This window comes from Spea bombifrons, chromosome 1 (genome assembly GCF_027358695.1).
Source record: "Spea bombifrons isolate aSpeBom1 chromosome 1, aSpeBom1.2.pri, whole genome shotgun sequence".
NCBI classification, from domain to species: domain Eukaryota; kingdom Metazoa; phylum Chordata; class Amphibia; order Anura; family Pelobatidae; genus Spea; species Spea bombifrons.
The window spans coordinates 78,427,722-78,448,072 of NC_071087.1; the positions used below are offsets into that span (position 1 = coordinate 78,427,722).

The window sequence follows — 20,351 nt, forward strand, 5'->3', positions numbered from 1 at the left end:
ATACTGTTACTACTTATTGAGGCAGATCTGTTGTGCAATAAGACTGGTTTTAGGTGTCCACACATTTGTTAAAAATAAAAATCTGAATGTTTAAAATTAAGCTATTACATGTGAGTGCATAGTTACCAATATTGTAATGGAAATGTCTAAATATTACACTTGAAAAGATTAGTTTATTGATGAATTCAGTACTGGTATTCAGATTGATGTTGACTGCCAAATACATCTGGTATGTAGTGTGGGAAACTCATTGTTGACAAAACATCTCTGCTCCATGTAAACAAGCAATGATTTCTGTAAGGAAGCACAGTGGTCACAGAAAGTCCGTAGAGTGCAGTCCGATAAGGCAGAAAGTGATGTCTTGTTAAAGCCTTGGATGCGTTCCTGCCAGTGTTGACGATGAGCTGACTAGCAGTTCGCTGAACCTTGCTCGCTCTGTTGAGGGCACCCTTAGTGGTGTTGGCTGTAATATCATTAGCTTCACAGCTTGAGTAAGCATGCTGTACTTCCACATCACTTCACAGAGCAAGACAACACTTCATCATCCATTCATAGCTCACTTGCTAGTACAAAAACAAGAAGTGGAACTTGCTAGGAAAGCATATGCTAACTGCCACAGGGCTTCACAATATGTGTTTAACATTGCAACCACTCCAGAGGTTGTGTTTATGACTAACTGAACCAGTGTGAAGTGCAATACTAATGGCTTTTATTTCATTATTATAGTTTAACTTTATTTAGCATCCAGCATGCATTGTGCTTCGTAAGGGCTTGTTTTCAGTCATTGCCGTTGTATAACGTTTGGCTCCTAAACTGAGAAGCTGCCAACTTGAGACTGTAGAGTCCTTTCACTTTGTGATGACCATCATTTACCAGAATAACGTGTATCCTGGTACTTACCCTTACTGTCTTCTCATTATAGGCTGTAGGAGAAGTCTATTATTGCATCAACACATTGCTACACAGCATTTCCCCACTCATTGCAGCTAGTATAGATCTTTACCTTCTGTACTGCCTAACCACTAAGTGGAAACTGCTTGTCTTTCTAGTGGCAACATATGTAGCCTGTTATAAATAAGAACATGGCTTTATGCACGTCACTCCTTCTAAAGCCAGGATTAATTGTCTTACGCTCAGTAACTCGTCCCTTTTCTAATAGTCAACTTAAAACAATCTGACGTTAATTTATACATGTTGCATTTTGGCTTATCCTCGATCCTACTGCACGTACATACGTTAAATCACAACCTCCTTCACCGCACCCCTTCCCATCACACTACGCACGGCTAATTACACCATTACCCAGATGCATTTTCTATCATTAATCCTGCGCTGTCCAAGCAGTCCATTGCAGTTACCGACTTTAATAATAAAAATATTTCATGTCTAATTGGTTGCATAAACTAAAAGCAGGATGTTTATGGAAAAGCGCACTAAAATGGTAACTGAAATTGCAGCTCGTGCTTCAGTCCTAATAATTGTAATCCTTTTTGTAAAAGAAAATATTGAAAGATGTAAAAGTGCTTTCTACGTTTTAAGGCATTGTCATACTATAATATAATATTTATGGTTATTTACATTGTAAGCTGTGACTAGCCTCTTTTTATGTGTTTCCTGTAAAATACAATCATGTGGAACTGTATGTTATAGTCGTCATCGCTCCATTTAAACCTTGTTGGTGCTGGTATAATTGCAGTCACCTGCTGGCCTCCAACAATGCGTTGCTTTACACGTTGTGCTTTACTGTAGTGTCATGTTGTATGTTTGTTCCTACAAGTATAACAGAGTTTTTGATGTTCTATTTACAAAAAAAAAGTACTAGAAACTACACCGAGGCATTAAATGTGATAGGACTACTGGATGTTAATTGAACTTATTAGATGAGGGAGGAAAAAAATCGATCTGGTTAGGCGAAATAATTGTATGATATGAAATGCCATATTTTTTGTGGTGTGTTTTTGGACAATGACATGGACTTGTGGTCTATTCACTTCATATCTAAATATACAATCCATTCGTATTCTGAAAAAGTAATTGAAAAATAACTTTCCGTGGCCAAGAATAGGAGGTTGGTTATTATAGTTGTCATGCGTGTTTTTACTCAACATATATCTATTTTTGGGACGGCTTCTCAGGCTTCCACTCTGTGGCTTTGTATGGCCAGTAGCTTCTCGTTCGTGTCTCATGTTATTGTGTCCAGTAGTCTCCCCTCCCAGTCCCTAACTTGGTGAACTATGTGCTCTGGAATTCAGATTAGTGTCATGTGTTCCTTTTTAAATTCACTCAGCATACACACCAGAACTGCGCAATTGTTGCGTGCTGCGCTATGCAGTAATATCGAGTATTTTTCTTTCAATGTCGCCTCATGTAGACAATGAGGGCTGTGCACATTGTATACTTTCTACATGTTTTAATAGGCAGTCATCCCTGGTCTTCATTCCCCCAAAGAATGGCAAAGTAGGGCAGGCTTTCTCAATTTTTTATACATAATTGTGAACCGGGAAGCGTTTTAATGTGAAATCTAACGATGCCTTACCCAAAAGCTTCCTCCTGCGAGCACTTTTTCATCAGGGGTGCTGGATTTGTTCTCCTAAAGTAATGGATTGGCTTCATTAACATTACCGGTGGCACCAAAGCTTTCAAAACTGGGCTTGGGCACTGAATGCCGTTTATCATGGAAAGCCTATGCATCGATAAAGATATTTTAAATACCTCTTTCTAACTTGTAATAACACTCGTGTTGTTGAGAAACCACATGCAGCCCTTTGTCTGCCAGTCAACATTGCTGAATTTGTCCTAGAACAGTTCATATGCATTACACAAAATCATTCAGATTTTCATACATTTGTGCACCTTCCTTAAATGAAAAAACTACTGAACATTTAAATACAAATACAAAAAACTATCTCTTTAAGGAAGGTGCGTAAATGTATGAAGATCTTAATGATACTTTCAATGAAAATTAAGTGGTATACAATACTGTTAACACACAGTATATAATATTTTGCCCAATGCATGTAACGTTTGTGGTAGTTTTACTTTTAAAGTGACATGAATGAGGATCAGAAAATTGTGTTAGAGCTGTAACGCGACAGATGGTAAAGAACTGTATTAGCTGCAACATCTTAAGCTTTGGTAGCTTTCTATAGACAGACTGATCAACTGGTGTTTTTTGTTTTACCTTTAAATTTATCAGACTGTTGCCCCGCATGATACAGGATAGTAATATGTATAAGGGAAACCCACTGTATAACAGAAACGATATATATACCTAGTCCTGTAACAGAGTTCTCCAGAATGTGAATTACGCCAAGAATCTATTAAACAAGACTTGCACAATTGCCATAGAATGTTTAACATCCTATTTATTGGAGCTTGTGAATTTTGCACAAAACTTTGCTGCTGAAATGCATATCTCAGTTTGTACTTTTTATTTTATGCAATATTTTTTTTTATTTTGGATTTTTGTTGGTATTGTTTTGTGGGCTTTTAAGAAATCCTGCCCATATAATCCAATTCAGGAGTAAGTTCAAAAATCACATTGGTTCATCTTTACTATTATTTAAAAAGGAAAATAAGAAAAATGATTCTCTCGGTTAATATTGCATGATGTCCTAAGCATAACCCTTGTATATGTGTGTATATATATAATATAATATGTGTGTATTTCATCCCCAACTATTACATGATGAAAGATTGTTGGATGTAGCCTGGATTTTATTTTGTGGAGGACCTGATTAGAAAAGGTTAATTCAATTCAGAAAAAGAAGTAGCAGTATGGATTAAAAAAAAAAAAAAAAAAAAAGTCCTATGCCCGCTTTTACTGCATCGGTTTAAAAACCGTGAAAAAAAGGAAACCGTTCCCTCTGAATACAAAATACACACACTCAAACACTCTACTGACTTGGGTCTCCTGTTTCTGACTGGCTTACGGTAAATGTGATTTTGGTCCTCCTTGGCACTTCCTGGAATAAGAATCTGGTAACAGACATAATCTATTGCAGTTGCACTTGGCACTTTGCCAAGGAAGTAGTAGCTGCAGCAACAAGGATTTTGTCTGACCTAAGCGATTGGTTACACTAGAGACCCGCTGGCCTGTTATAATACATCGTTATTAATGGGACATGTCATGTCAGTTGCTTTTTGCTAGGTTTGCCGACATGATAGTCGCCTCTTCATTCCCGATTAAGCGGTCCTTTTTAAAACATAATCCAAGCATCTTTTCCCTGTGACTATCCGCTAACCTGTTTAAAGATCCAGTCTCCCCAGCTTATCAATGGACAACAATTAACAGCCTAGCGAGGAAAAGGCACTCCCGTTTTTTAAAGCTTCATTTCATGCTGTATAATCTGATACCCAGCCAAAAAGACTTTCCTAGTATCTCTTAAAAGTCACATGTCAACATACATTTAAAATAACAACTTTAACAGATTTTAGTTTGACTTCTCTAAATTCTCAACACTCTTTGCTCTCATTTCTCTTTTTTTTTAATTTACGGAACCAGCAGAGAGAATGCTTATACAGTTACAGATTGCGGTTGGCTCTGACAGGTATAAGGTGTGTGATGAGCCCCGGGACAGTTTTTAAAGATGATTCTGTAAATATTTGAATAAATTCATCTGTTTTTGCTTTTTCGCTTCATTTGAGTAGTTTGCTAGGTTATCACTTTGAACATTACACCCCCCCTCTCCATTTTTCTTTCAGTCTTCATCATAACTCTTTGGCCTTTGGTCTTTTTTTCAGTACCAACGCCACTTATTGAGTTAAACATTTAAGTGTAATGACTGCGGTAGGAAAAAAAAAAAAAGCCTTTACAATTTTACACTGAGATTTATTTGAATTGGTTTAGATCTAGAATCCAGCCAAAAATGTAAGACTCCCCCCCCCCTTCCTTCCGGTTTAAAAACATTCTGGCCATATCTCACTTATAAGGTGATATTCCACCCTCATATGTTCCCATAATATATATAAATATTATCATTAAGATATATCCTACTAAGAATATATTTATCAGAATATTAAATATTTGGAAAATATATAAAATGCATTTAATAAAGCGAGTATAAATAAGTTATACTGAAAACACGAATCCATTTAATTGATATATTGTAACTCACACTTAGACTAAATACTGTACAGTAACATTACATTAATGCACGCCCATGCTAACACAATAAATTAATACACACACATACACTCTAACGCTATATGCTGACATACTTACACAATTAGCACACACAGCACCATACACTCATACAAATTAACACCACACTCATATAAACCTACATACACTGACTGTGGCGTTGTACATACATACATACATACATACATACATAAAATAACACGCACGCAGAGTGACAAACCCTACATACAATACACATACATACACTGTACTTGTATACACACACACACACTCTTACTCCAGCACTATAACTATGCATACACACACTAAACCCTCCTCCTCTCTCTTACTTCCTCAGAAGTAAATCAAGCCCTGATTTAACTATGTCAGTGGACATTGGTCCTTAAGCACAATGAAACAGAGTCTTTGTATATCCAAGATGCAGACATTTTCTTTGAAGTAATTGTTGTCTAAATTGGTGCGTGTGACCACTCCTATATGTCTGCAAAACAAGACAACATGGTGTGCACGCCAACATACACCACCGCACAGTGTTCTTTTGGAGCCTAAACTTGCTGAACAGGTCTGTGAAGGAGGAGGGGGTCTGCATGAGCAACACATAGACAGAATGCATGCTCCTTCGGATCTATTGCTTATTGGTTTATTGGTATCAAACATATGACTAAATGCATAGTGACAGTCGGTGTTTTATCAACAAAACACTTCTTGAGGTCTTCTGCTTACATAATTTTACCTCATAGGAAGCATGACATTTTGGCACATTTCAGTGTACGCATTTGACATACTATGATGTGTTTGCTAAACTCGCAGGAGTGCTTTACACTTTGTCTGTACTGTGCGGCGTGAAGAGCCAACCCGAATGGCTGAGCTGGCCCTGGAGAAGGACAGAAAATCACTCCACAGTTTTGACATTGTGAGGTCAACTGTTGAAATGTTCAAGTATACAGCAAACTCCAGTTTAGTTAATGCTTCTTTGCATTGGGAAAGGGAAGCAGTCACGTGATTTGCTGAGAAATATAAATATTTATTTTTCCATGCACCTGTAGTTCATCCGTGTTTGTTTTTTATATAAATCTCTTTGTATGCTGTTGTATACAGCATTGTTCTCTTTGTAGGCGTGAGTAATGTAATCAGACCTTAGACTGATCACCAGGATATGACATCATCCCATTGTACAGCATTGCTGAATATGGCAACATTGCCTTGATTGAAGCCCATGGAAGCCCCCGACTAAAATAAGTTTCTGCTAAGAATCACAGCAAAAATGCCGTACGGTTTCATGTTAAATTCAGTAATTAGTCCTTGAATAGAAGCAGGTGGAACATGGCTTCAAATTATTGTAAAGTGCCAAAAAATTGTATTGGACATACTCTTAAAAATGTCCATAGAAATTTATGTCATTCATTTTACTATTTAGTTCTATTTCCAAGGAATCCCTCGGGCTCCATCTCTCTACCTTTGCCCTGCACACACACTTTTTTTTATTTTGTATCCCCCACCTCCCCCGACAGCTGGTTAAATAATTAATCGTGGGAAGTGGAGTAGAGCAGTTTCTCATCATTTATTTATATTTACTTATACAGCAGGGGCAGGCGCTGCACAGTGTGGCGTTACTGAGCATATTGCGCAATGACATTTAGTGATGGAAGTCAATATGGCTGAGGCTGTTCTCACTTCCCAGCTTCACTGACTGTCCTGGTACAATACAAGTGTGTGTGTGTGTGTGTATATATATATATATATATATATATATATATATATATATATATATATATATATATATATATATATATATATATATATATATATATATATATATATATATATATATATATATATATATAGGCCGCACCCTAAAAGTTTGGTGCTTTTTTTAAAGAGTTTTTTTCTTTAAAAAAGCACCAAACAAACATGCTGCCACTCTGTCCTCTCCCCCCCCACCGAGATATGCTGCCACTCTGTCCCCCCCCAACCTATGCTGCCACTCTGTCCCCCCCTCCCCGACTTACCAGAGCAGACTCCTGGGTGTCTTGCGGGGCCGGAGGGGGACATCTACGCACGTCGTGTATACAACTCCCGGTGCCAGCACTCAGCTGTATACGCGTATTGCGTAGATGTCTTCCGCCGGCCCTGCAAGACACCCAGGAGTCTGTTCTGGTAAGTCGGGGGGGGTGTAAAATGCATCATGCGGACGTTCACCGGCAGCGATGCGCTTAGACAACCTCCCGTGCCGGCACTCCCCCCCGTGGAAAGTGCTGGCAGGGGAGGCTGTCTGAGCGTATCAGAGAGTAGGATGCAGGTCCCCTGCACTGCTGCGGGGGATCTGTATCCTGACCCCCGCTGCCTGCATGTCCCGGGCGTCGGGCGCTAGGCCCCGAATATAGGCCGCACCCCCACTTTAAAGACTTAAAGTGGGGGGAAAAAGTGCGGCCTATATTCGGGCCAATACGGTATGTATGTATATGTATATGTATATATATATATGTGTGTATATATATATGTGTGTATATATGTGTGTATATATATATATGTATATATATGTGTATATATATGTGTGTATATATATATATATATATATATATACTAGTGCCCTATGAGCTAAGTACTTTAGTACACTCAGACTGACTGCAGCACCATACATATCGCACACGTACACATTGACACTACAGTATACACACACTGACTCTAGCACTATACATTTACACACGTACACACACTGACTCTGTCGCTATAGTGTACACGCACTCACACTATTCCCTCTCACCTGTCATGCCGCTGCTTATCTTATGCTATCGTCAATCCGGCACACTATGCTTTCCTGCAGTTGCGTGTTGAAGCAAACGACTGGCACCCAGCGGGGGCCCGTAGCGTGCATTATGTGACCCCGCTGGGTGCTTCACAGTACCCGATCCAATGGATTCATCATGGCGCAGGAAGTGGTTGCTAGTTGCCCTGGCACCCGGGGTTTGTCAAGCCCTGATTTAAGGTATACTTGTGTTGTTGCTAGTCACTTGTCTTCATTGCTACTGCTTGTCTGTCAAGGATTTGAGCCAAGTCTTTGGGAAGAAACACACTGCTCTTGGCTGCTTATCGTAGAAGAGGGTTTTGTGTGTGGCTAGATTGGCATCACAGACTTCAATTTAATCTTTGAGCATAGTATTGTTGAGTATAGAGCTTGTGGTGAGGATCACATCTTGGCTGTTCCTGCTAAGTGGATTGAAATTTTCAGTTCTGCACCTGCTGTTTTGTTAATTACACTTTAGGTGTGACTGAATAGCCTGAGATAGGCTTGTAAAAAGCTAAACCATGGGTTGGCAAATTTTATTTCGATCTATGAGCCAGCCAAAAAATTTAGAGTCAACTGAGCGCCCCACATCATGTTTTTATTTTCATATATTACCCTATAGTCTGCGGTTAAATGATGTATATTGGGACAATACAACATAAAACACACCTTTTTTTTCAGTACTGCCGTTAACCCCTTCATGACTATGGTGTAAAAGAGCCCTTAAGACTCAAGCTTGTATGTTTAACCATTATACTTGCATACACAGATGCTAACACCATACACTAATACACACACTATATGCTGACATATACACATGTTAATGCTGTACTGGTAACACAATATAATAACTGGTATACACAACACAATGCAGGCTAACGCTACGCTCTTATACACATGCACACACTGGATAACACTATACTTCTGTAAAAATGCACACATACATACTGAATCTGGCTCTACAATACAGTAGACATACTGTACCACTATATCTAGTACTATACGTATGTACATATACAAACTAATATTACAGTATACACACACACTGATTACAGCACGATACATATACACACTGACACGACCGTATGCACTCATACACATACATACGCTACCCCCCACACCTCGTAGAGACCTGCCACACCTATCTTCTGCCATTGTGAATCCGGCACCCACTGCTTTCATGCGGGGGGAGGGGCTGCAGTGAGGCACCCAGCGGGGTCACGTAGTGCACGTTATGTGACTCCGCAGGAACACGTAGGCTGCCAGGTTCACAATGCTAGCCCAGGCCAGTTTTTACTCCCCTTGTCCTACAAAACCTTATGCGCCAAGAAGTTGCTTCTAGTTGCCATGCTGGGGTTTGTTGAGCCCTGTGTTGACCTTGTCTTGTATCCAATGAAGTCCGGACAATGTACGTGTGCGTTGTTAGTAATATGCAGCTTCTGTTTTGATACATGGTTATTAGTTGATCTATTCTGCAACTGGGAGCGTTTATTAAAGTCATTGTTTTGTGCTATGCTGGGGAGTGCATTCTGTTTAAGTGGCTTGGTTATAGGGCTGGATGGATCCCAGAAACCAGGTAATACTGGCTGCCAAAATAGTAATGTTCATGACTAAAAAAACTTCTGTGTTTGTATAATTAAATTGGTGAATTCTCTCCTTCCATATTGAATTATGCATTATTCAGGGCCAGCTTAGCCCTCCTTGCTGGAGAATATTGCCAGGTATGGCCCTTCAAAACGAAAACCAAAATTAAGTGAGTTGAAATCACTCTTAGTAAATAAACCCTATGGCATTATTTGAAATTGTGTATGACTTTTCCCAGCCCTGGCTATGGTAGGTAGTATCTTGCTAACCCAATATAAAGTTCAAGACTGCCAATTGCTTATAGCTTCCATCTCCATTATTCTAAATGGATGCTTAGGCATGTGTGTATATATATATATATAGTGATGTGGAAGTAAATGTAGGGTTATTGTACTTCTATAAAATGTGTCCTTTTCTTGAGTGACTGTAAATGTGGTGTTGACAGAACTAACTTTTGGGGTATATAATTAGTCCTGCAATTGCCCCCCAATGTGCATTGTTTATCAGTAAATCGTTTTATGTTTGCGTTCCCTTCAGCTCTCGCTTACACCTCCTGAAAAAAATCTTTGTGGTTGCCTTTTGGCTTTCTCTATGAACCTCTCCTCCCTTATCATCCCTATCATTTTAACTACTCTACTCTGTTTCTCAAACAGCTTTATGAATTGGATGGGGACCCCAAAAGAAAAGAATTTCTGGATGACTTGTTCAGTTTCATGCAGAAGAGAGGTAAGTGCACCCAGTTTCTTGTGTTAATTTTCCTGAAAGACATACTAAACCTTCGATAATTTGTACTACATTTAATTTCACATTAGATGCTGGATGTATGTATGTATATGTGTTGAATTGGGGGGGTGGAGTGTTGGAATTCGAGCTGGGGGCAGAGTCTGCCATAACTGGCCTCACCCACCTGTGGGAATGCAACATTCCAGACCCCCACCCGCCCTCTGCCCCAGGGGGTCTTGCCCTTATCAACAGAGCAATTAGTGGAATATGCTGGGCTACTGGAAGGGAGGGGGTGAGTTAGCGCCTCTATTGCTGTGCTGAGCATAAAAATAACACATTGGACTGTTTTAAATGTAAAAGGAGCAATGAGAATGTTTAGAGTTATACTTTAATGCTGTGTGATGCCTGTAAGTTGAAATGTACTTCAAACTTGGTTGTAAATTTAGTGCAGCCTGTCACAGTGTACTGTATCACAAAACAATATATGGGTGTTATCGCTTTCTTGTTTGTAACACTATTTCAGGGGTTAAGGACTTCTGTACAGTTTTGTAGAGTAACAGACTTTCATGTTTGTTTCTCTTCTCCTTTTATAGCAGCAACAATTTATGCATCACTTATTGCAATATGTATATTCAAGGGCTATGACAACTAGAATTTACAGACTTACACAAATATTTGGGGCCTGCTTGCAAACTTATATTCTAGAGATATATAGATATATATATATATATTTAAACGTGTCCTAAATACTATCCTCATTGGATATAAAAACTTTTTTTTTTGGTTGTCTTCTGCTGTACGAGACCCGAATTATAGTTATGATATGCCATCTCTCTTAGGGACCCCTGTGAATAGAATCCCCATCATGGCTAAGCAGGTCCTGGACCTCTATATGTTATATGTCCTGGTGACCGAGAAAGGAGGTTTGGTGGAAGTTATCAATAAGAAACTATGGCGAGAAATCACCAAAGGCCTCAATTTGCCTACCTCAATCACCAGTGCAGCCTTCACCCTGAGAACACAGTAAGTATGCACCATGTAGTGTAAGATGTTTACTGAGCTAATGTCCGTGGGACATGGATCTTGCTCTTCCACCTCCATGTGACGGATGGGTTATTGACGGGATAGACGCGTTCATATCCCCCAGCATTATCTTTTATGTCCTTTACCTCTAAAAGCTGTGACCTCTTGTTCTCCTAATACAGCCCACTCTCTCCTTGAATTTTTATTTGTATCCACTTTTTTTTAATAGATATATGAAGTATTTGTATCCCTACGAATGTGAGAAGCGTGGCCTTAGTAATCCCAATGAACTGCAGGCTGCCATAGACAGTAATCGCCGGGAAGGTCGCAGACAGAGTTTTGGGGGCTCCTTGTTCACTTACTCACCCAGTGGAGCTCCAAATTTGCTTTCACCCCCAAAGATGCAAGTGTCAGCCATGGCAATTGGTACTGCTGCAACAAATGGTAGCTCCCTACCTCAAATGCACAAGATAAAGAAAGGTGAGTTGGGATGCACAGGGGAAGCTATATACAGGTAATTTGAGTTACTCTAACTCTAATATGATTGACTGTGTAGTAATGAAAACCCTGAGGTTTAATGCGGTTTGTTTATGTAACCATATTGGTGAAGGCTTTATGGGATTTAGGTAAGAATCTGTAGCCCTTAGAACAATACTATTCAACTTTGCTGGTGCAGAGGGCCAGAATAAGCTGGGAGAGTGACCACCAGGTCACTTAATATAGCATTACGTGAATCCACTGTGCTCCCTTCTCCGCGAGTGGGCCAGTCTACCTTAGGTGGCTCCCTCTGAAGAGTATTGGACCCTCAGGTCAGCTCGCATCTGCAGCTTGTCCTGCAGACCTTAAGTAGCACGTACAATCCTGCCTTAGGAAAATGTTCAAGTTGTGTCGCTTCATCTTCTAAGTAATATGTTAGAGCTGTTTGATTCTTAAATGTTTGAAAAAGCAGTGTGCTAATACACAAAAGCATCAGTTCGGCAACATATCATGATGTTTACAGACCAGAGCTTTCAACATAAAATGGTATTTCTGTCTTTTTCAGAGGAGGACTCTCCAATCTCCTTGACAGGACCCCCAAGGATCCCTGTCAACTTGGCTGGACACTCCATGGTGGCTGCCCAGGTTGCTGCCCAGGCAGCAGCACTGGAGCAGCTCAGAGAAAAGCTGGAATCTGGTGAGCCCCCGGAGAAGAAGATGGCTCTTGGAACAGAGGAACAACAACGACTGATGCAGAGAGCTATCCAGCACAATCTCCTTGCAATGACTGCACAGCTTCCAATGAATATCCGCATCAACAGCCAAGGTAAGAGTGATTGGGTGTTCTCTCTCCAAGTATTTAACTTGTAAAGCAGGGATATATATTTCTTCAGTCAATCTCTCTAAAAACCAAAGGCTTTCTGTTGCCTCCACCCATTTATTGAGCTTTCAGTGGTGGGACACTTGCCCATTACACCAACATGGACTTTGATGACATTGCATTCTAAACACACAGACATTAATGTAAAATTACACGCTTTGTAGCTATAACGATTTCCACAAGAGTTTTGTGGAGGTTTTTCTGTGGAAGTTTTTTCCCGTTTATCCAGTAGAGCATTTGTGAGGTGGAAGAACTTGACTGGCCCACACAGAGCCATGACCTCAAAACCATAAAACAATTTTGGGATAAACTGGAATGGAGATTGCGAGCCAGGCCTTCTCATCCAACATCAGTGCCTGACCTCACAAATGCTCTACTGGTTGAATGGGCAAAAATTCACACAAACACTCCATAGCTGTTATAGCTGGAAAGGGGGGGGGGGTTCAACTACATATTAATGTCGATGCATTGAGAATGAAATGTCATCAAAGTTCCTGTCAGGTGTCCCAATACTTTTGTCCATATACTGTAGCTAGCTCAGAGTCTTGGTTTATGATTTAAGCATTTGAGCTGGTGGCTGGACAACATCTCAATTAACTGCTGTTCCTTTCCCTTGAGTTCCTGATGGGCGCAAGGCCAAATTCTAAGGGCATTGATACATGGTTCAGTGAGTTCAGATAATAACAGTGTAAACACAGCTCTGGTCATTTATCAGCTGCGTGGTTACTGCCCTTGTCCCAGTACAAAGGATACTCAATTCTGAGCTTCCTTTGTTTCCGCTGATTCCTTGTCAGCCGACCATATCAAATTAGCAGCTTTTTATGTATTGCTTTTATTATATTCAATGGTTTAGACTTTACAAGGTATGACAAACTGGGAGGATTGCTACTTTTAAATAAAAATAAAAAAAAAACAAACAAAAAAAAAACCTGGCTTATGGCTTAGCCGAGTTGTCGTAATGAGAGAGATCCATATGAATGTTCTGTGCAGTCCTTTCAACAATATCTCAGTGTGTCGGCTATGTATGCAATTCATAGTTGGCAAGAAGGCCCAAGAAGCCAAATATGTACCGCTCCTGGTGGACCTTACTGGGATCACCATAGTATATAATATGGGTACTCATCAGCTGCAAAGTTGTGTATAAAAATAAAATCATTAAAAAAAAAAAAACAGCTGACCAGCAGGTATCGAGTAACTGCAATGTCCTGGATGCCTCTGTTAAAAAAAAACTCTTACATGTGGTGAAAGATGCAGGCCTACATGTGCCCATATATTTTATTGCCCTGTAAATATATTACAGAGCATTTTATATAAAAATACTTTGAAGAAGTTGCAAATTTAGTTTTATAATTGCAAATCTAAGTATCTGTTAGTATCCAGATTGAATGTTTAACCTTACTGGGTAGCTAGAACAACCAGTGCCACATATCTTTAAAAGAAATGTGCTTATTTGTATGATTCTAGTTACTGCCAGCATAAAAACAACAATATAACGTCTTCAATCCTTTCTTCAGTAGTCTGCATAGCAGTATATTTGAATTCAAATGTATGATATCTTTAAAGGGGCAGTCTAATGACCCTAACATTCCTACTATACATGAATTAATATTAAAGTACTTTGACTACTTTAATATGCATTTCTCCAAAAAGGAAAAATAAAATAAAGAATAAAGCGCTTGCCTGACCTATATGTCACAGTCCTGCTGCAAAAGCTGCTCCACAATGACCTAATGTTTTTTGACACTGTTTGGCTTCTTGGAGCTGTCAATTAATAACAGATATTTGCTTCCATTGATATCAATTGTAGCACTTTCCAAACGGGCACTGGGGTCTGAACAGACTCATGCATGCAGCCTTCACCAGAGAAAGCACTGGAGCTGACTAGATGGGAGTGCATCTTCTGCATGGCGTTTTGCTGGGGTGGGGAAAGGGGCAAATGCATTTGGGAGGATTTTACAGAATCCCCCCCATGCATTTGCATCTCTCATAAGGTTGTGCCTGGTAAAAACTGAGTTCCCAGAGGATCTGATGCCTTTAAGCGCTCTCTGCAGGGTTATAACATGTACTGCAGTCTCCCAATTACTACCACAAAGTGCTAATACCAGCATTTAAAATACCCTGAGGTTTCTAGGTTTCAATAAAATATATGGTTTGATGGGAGTAAATTGATTTGGCCCACTTGAAAGACGTCCCAAATAGTACACGGACGCAGGATGGTTATGAAATAGCAGTACACTACTTATACTAACATAAAAACATTGGATATTTCTAAACCCAGGACAAATAGAATCTGATTACTGTAGCATGTTTTTCATTACATTTTGTAGATGGGTAAAAAGTATTTTCAAATAAGGCAGAAAAGGTGTGTGGGTTTTGGTGTCTAAAGAAAGCCCTGAAAAGATAATTTTGAGTGGGTACAGTAAATGGGGGGGGGGGGTTACAGCTAAACTGCATTGTCACGAAGGGTAAAAAAAAAAAATTATTCCTTAAGGAATTAAATACGCATCAATGCTGAAACAATCAAGGGGGGGTAATAGCCTCGGGAGCAACTGGGGGAACGCTAAGTAATTATTTTTTTCTGAAAAGGGGCAGTAAGCCAAGTAAGTTTGGGAACCTCTGGTTTAAACGATATAATTTTTTTGTGTGTGTGATATTCAAACTACTTGAAGAGCTGCACCTGAATGCATAATCTGTCTTCACCAGACATTTTACTTTAACACAAAGAGAAAAAAGTACTGCAGAGTAACTTTTTATGACTTTATTTCAAAGCAAATGTTGTATTGTTGATGGATGGACAACACCTGAGCCACTGGTCAGTTCTGATGTTTGTTTTTACTTAAGGCTACGCTCCAACAATTGCTGCTTCCCCTGTTTAGCCTCTAGAGAAGACATGTCTGGGTGGAGGATGGTTGTTGTACAACAGCTTGCATTGTAGATTAATGATTGGGCCATTGTGATTGAGTTTGCAATTCTACACCAGTGTAGACTTCATGGCAACAGTATAGTGATGTAAACTAGATATGTTTTGCTTTGGTTACCATTCCTTGAAAAGAGTTATCCACTATACTTCAGTTTACAATAATACTTTTACTTTAGTACATTGGAGCAGAATCATCCTGCAGTCTGTTTTATTAATCTGTGACACAACTTTATTGTTAACTGTAAGATGTTGTGTTTAAAGTCGTTTTAAGGAGTCCAGTTAGAGGCCTCCTAAAAAAGCACCCTGCAGTTTAACGTAGGAACAACAGATGCTGAGTGCAGCCCTGCAAAATGCATTATTTTCATTTTTCATGCTGAATTGCTTACTGAGAAAACATTGATTATGGTCACACAAATAGTTTCCCCAGTCAAGTTATGACATAGTACAGTTATTCTTGATGCATCACAAAATTCAGGCACACTGCAAGTCCAGTGAAGCATGACATTTGACTGGAGTATAAGAGCCTTTATGTGTACAGTTGTGGCCAAACTGTTTGAGAAGTATTGATCTTCACAAAGTTCGCTGCTTCAGTGTTCTTAGATATTTTTGTCAGATGTTACTATGCTATACTTACAAGTAGGGCTGCAACTAAATATTTTCATAATCGATTAGTTGGCCGATTATTTTTTCGATTAATCGGATAAAAAAAATGTAATTTTTCATTTATTTAAAATAATGTAATAAACAAATTATGTTAAATACAAACAGCAGAATAAAAAAAACTTTGATAAAATGGATTTCTTGTCTTTATTTCCCAACCAGCCCCCCCAATTTATGCACATTTGAGCCCAGGCTTGCCACGCCGACTCCCACATATGCCACACTGCCTCCCACATGTCACTCCACTCTACCCCCACAAATGCCACTGTGCCTGATACGCCTTATACCCCCTGATACACCACTCCATCCTCCCCAGACATGCCACACTGCAAAATTGTGAGTGAGCCCACTCCCTTGGCTGAGAGGCAACCCCACAAATGAATGGTCTCAGGATGCTTTACTGTTGGCATGTAAAGCAGGACTGATCTTAGCGCTCACCTTGTCTTCTTCCCGATGCCCCAAACAATCAGAAAGGGGACTCATCAGGGAAAGCGACTTTACCCCAGTCCTCAGCAGTCCAATCCCTGTACATTTTGCAGAATATCAGCCTGTCCCTGATGTTTTTCCTGGATAGAAGTGGTGTCTTTGCTGCCCTTCTTGACACCAGGCCATCCTCCAAAATTCTTCGTCTCACTGTGTGTGCAGATGCACTCACACCTGCCTGCTGCCATTCCTGAGCAAGCTCTGCACTGGTGGTGCCTCAATCCTGCAGCTGAATCAACTTTAGGAGACCTGCCACTTGCCAGACTTTCGTGAGCGCCCTGATGCATTCTTCACAACAATTGCACCTCTCTCCTTGAAGTTCTTGATGAACCGATAAATGATTGCTTTAGGTGCAACCTTACTAGCAGCAATATCGTTGCCTGTGAAGCCGTTTTTGTGCAAAACAATGATGATGGCACGTGTTTCCTTGCAGGTTACCATGGTTAACAGAGGAAGAACGATGATTTCATACACCACCCTCCTTTTAAAGCTTCCAGTCTGTTCTAACTCAATCAGCCTAACAGAGTGATCTCCAGCCTTGTCCACGTCAACACTCTCACCTGTGTTAACGAGAGAATCAATGACATGATGTCAGCTGGTCTTTTTAGAGCAGGGCTGAAATACAGTGGAAATGTTCTGGGGATTAAGTTCATTTTCATGGCAAAGAGGGACTTTGCAATTGATTGTGTTTCATCTAATCACGCTTCATAACACTCTGGAGTATATGCAAATTGATATCCCCTAAACTGAGGCAACAGACTGTGTCATTCTCAAAACTTTTGGCCACGACTGTACAACTTTATTATAACGAACGGGGGTTATTTATGTTACTTTTTTCCAATTTAACATGCATATTTTTCATTTTTGTTCCAGCTGAGGGAAGGCAAGACTCTGCTGTAAACCTCACTACCAATGGCACTAACAGTATTAGCATGTCTGTGGAGCTTAATGGCATTGTGTATACAGGTGAGTAGCTCTCAATTTACCCTTTACCCCTTTACGTGAGTTGGCATGCCGTGCAGTTAAGCGTGCACACTGCCTCAGCATTCCCCAGGTCCAGGACGCTGCCTCGCCAACTGAGGCAGAGTTCCTGGACCCAATTGGTGATCACGGGGTCAGCTGGTTGCTGCGATTAACCAATAGCAACAATCTCTGATGCTCACCTCAGCATCAGTGTTTTGAAACATTGACTTTGTGTCACCCTCTGTATCGCAAACACTGATCATGAGGTACAGAGAGCGAAACCGTGTTACACAGCGTTGCAGAGTATTTGAAAAATTAACCCTTCCCATCCCTCTTCCTGATTACATTAATAAACTGTGATCACTGTTTTACTTTAGGTGCTAACTTTTCAGTTTTGATACGTAAAATCATTTTTATGCTAATTTAATTTAACCCTTGCAGCTCCATGCTGTTGCTCTGATCAGTACTGGTACTGCTCAGGTTTTTTTTTTTATCTTTTTTCTTTAAGTGGGCAATTGCTTGGGATGAGTGGGTTAGCATTAGGTTGGGAGATATTAAAATTAAAAATAGTTATGCGTTCACTTATAGTGTGGAGGAGGCTTACGCCATTCTGTCATACAGTTCAGACATTGCTTGTATATTTAGCCCAGTATTTATTCCTCAAGTGACGGTTCGGGGCTCTGCTGCTCGTCCCCAATTCCCAAAACAAAGACGGAGCCTATGCCCACCTAATTTTGCACAGCTGAACATACCCCCATTCACATAAACCCTTGGCTTCGCAAGAAGTAGAACAGATAGTCACATTAATTTATGCAGCTGTCACTCACTGATTAAATATTTTGAGCTTATTGCTGCTCAAACAAATCTTTATGTATATGGCCACCTACTCCACCTTATATTATACAAGGCAGCAGACCTAGCCCCCACCGAGTAGCTGGAGATGAAAAATTCCAAATTGAAAAACTAAAAAGTGCATGTCTCAAATGTGGCCTTTTAACCCCCCCCAAAACAACCCAACAAACCTATGCATGGGTGGCATCACTTTACTCTTGCAGCAATACACAGCAGACTGTCAAAAGCCATGGGGAAATTGTTTTGTTTTTTTGTATCTATTTTTAATACTATATTGAAGGTTAAAAGCAATATATAATTTTCATGGGTGTGTTAAATAACAGAGAGGTAAATTTACATTTAAACAACCACATATCAGAAATGAAAAAATCGCCTCTATTCCTCGACTATATAATACTCGGTCCAATAATGACATGTGACTTTGTTCGTACATTTTGTGCTGGGTGCAGCATAAGTGCTGTCGCATCCCGAGTTAGCCAAAAAGACGAGCTGAAATTTGTACATATGGTGTAAAGAAAGTCATGTACATGTGCATGGATCGCACCGATTAATACATCTTAAGACAATTTTACTCTACCAGACCTGTTCTTTATAAATATCCCCTGATCAGCCATGGTTGCTGTTTTCCGTCCATTTTGCAAGCTATGTGACTAATATTGTTGGAATGGAATGACTAAAATATGTGAAACAACACTTTGTAACATTAATCAGGCTTCATTTTTCTTGAATTGCTTCTTTTTGTCAGACCTGAATTCATTATTGTATCCCTCACTTGCCAGCACCTTGAATCTAACCTAAAAATACTGTGTATATATAATAGAACAGAAGTTTCATGTCTTAATGGCCCAGGACCACTTCTAAACCAGACTATTGGTTGGAAATACCTATACGTGGCTTTATCTGATCAAGGTGTGTTCATTTAGGTCTCACTTGTTTTTATGGCATGCAATTTATCTTGTATATACATAGTACATAGCGAAATGTATTATATCTCTTAGTGAATATATTCCTTTTATGTTTGATTTGAGAACATAATGTATTTGAAAGTAACTGTGTGCTGTATTCACTTTAAGGAGTACTCTTCGCTCAACCTTCTACCTCAGTGTCTGCTACCAGCAAAGGAACCTCCAACCGGACAACCAGTGTGGGAGGGGTCAGCAGCATCTCACAGGCTTCGTTGCCCACGCATCCGGCTCCAACTTCCAACAGCTCATCACCTTGACATGGAGCTGCCATAGTTTCACACAGCTGACGCCAAAAAATTATGGAATTGTTCTGTGTTTCACACTCAGGTTTATTACTCCTCATCAATGGGAGCTCCCGGAACAGAGTGCAGGGGCTGGAGGGGGTCCGGCTGAGCCATTATAGGGTCAGAAATGATCCTTTAACTCTCCATGAATAATATACCTCACTTCTTGCACTGTAAATACATATGATGTGTGTATGTTATATTTTCCAATATAATGTATATTCAGTACCTCCAGGTTCAAAAAAACCCGTCTAAACCTCCTCAGCCCCACTCTGCGCTCTGGAAACCACCCACCCACATCCTTTTTTTTTTTTTTTTTTTTTTAACACAAATTTTTAATGCCTACATAAAAAAATAAGAAAAAATATGGAATTTTTCAGGGGGGGGGTCTTTTATTGTGTTAATGCCTTTTATTCTGAAAGGAAGATGGAGGGAGAACTGCAATATATGTGAGAATATTGGCATAACCCTTATGCTGAACTTACAAGGGACACAGCTTATCATTGAGGTGGGATGTGTCTGTGTTACCCAAAAGTAACATGTGTGGATCCAGTGGTTCCCATTCTCCACAGACTCTGGAATGTAATTTGAGAAGAGCAGGAAATGCTG

General features: G+C 39.9%; 1 protein-coding gene across 3 annotated transcripts in view; it reads left to right on the forward strand.

Moving 5' to 3' along the window:
• The window catches only part of ARID3A (AT-rich interaction domain 3A), a 31,732-nt gene extending 11,670 nt beyond the window's left edge, over positions 1-20,062 (forward strand). For all 3 annotated transcript variants that reach the window (XM_053464607.1, XM_053464616.1, XM_053464624.1), the window contains exons 4-9: positions 10,166-10,238; positions 11,075-11,258; positions 11,488-11,738; positions 12,301-12,561; positions 17,552-17,644; positions 19,567-20,062. In XM_053464607.1, the coding sequence (XP_053320582.1) occupies positions 10,166-10,238; positions 11,075-11,258; positions 11,488-11,738; positions 12,301-12,561; positions 17,552-17,644; positions 19,567-19,715 (1,011 nt within the window). In that variant the 3' untranslated portion in view covers positions 19,716-20,062. The remainder of the gene's footprint in view (positions 1-10,165; positions 10,239-11,074; positions 11,259-11,487; positions 11,739-12,300; positions 12,562-17,551; positions 17,645-19,566) is intronic.
• The last annotated feature ends 289 nt before the right edge of the window (positions 20,063-20,351 follow it).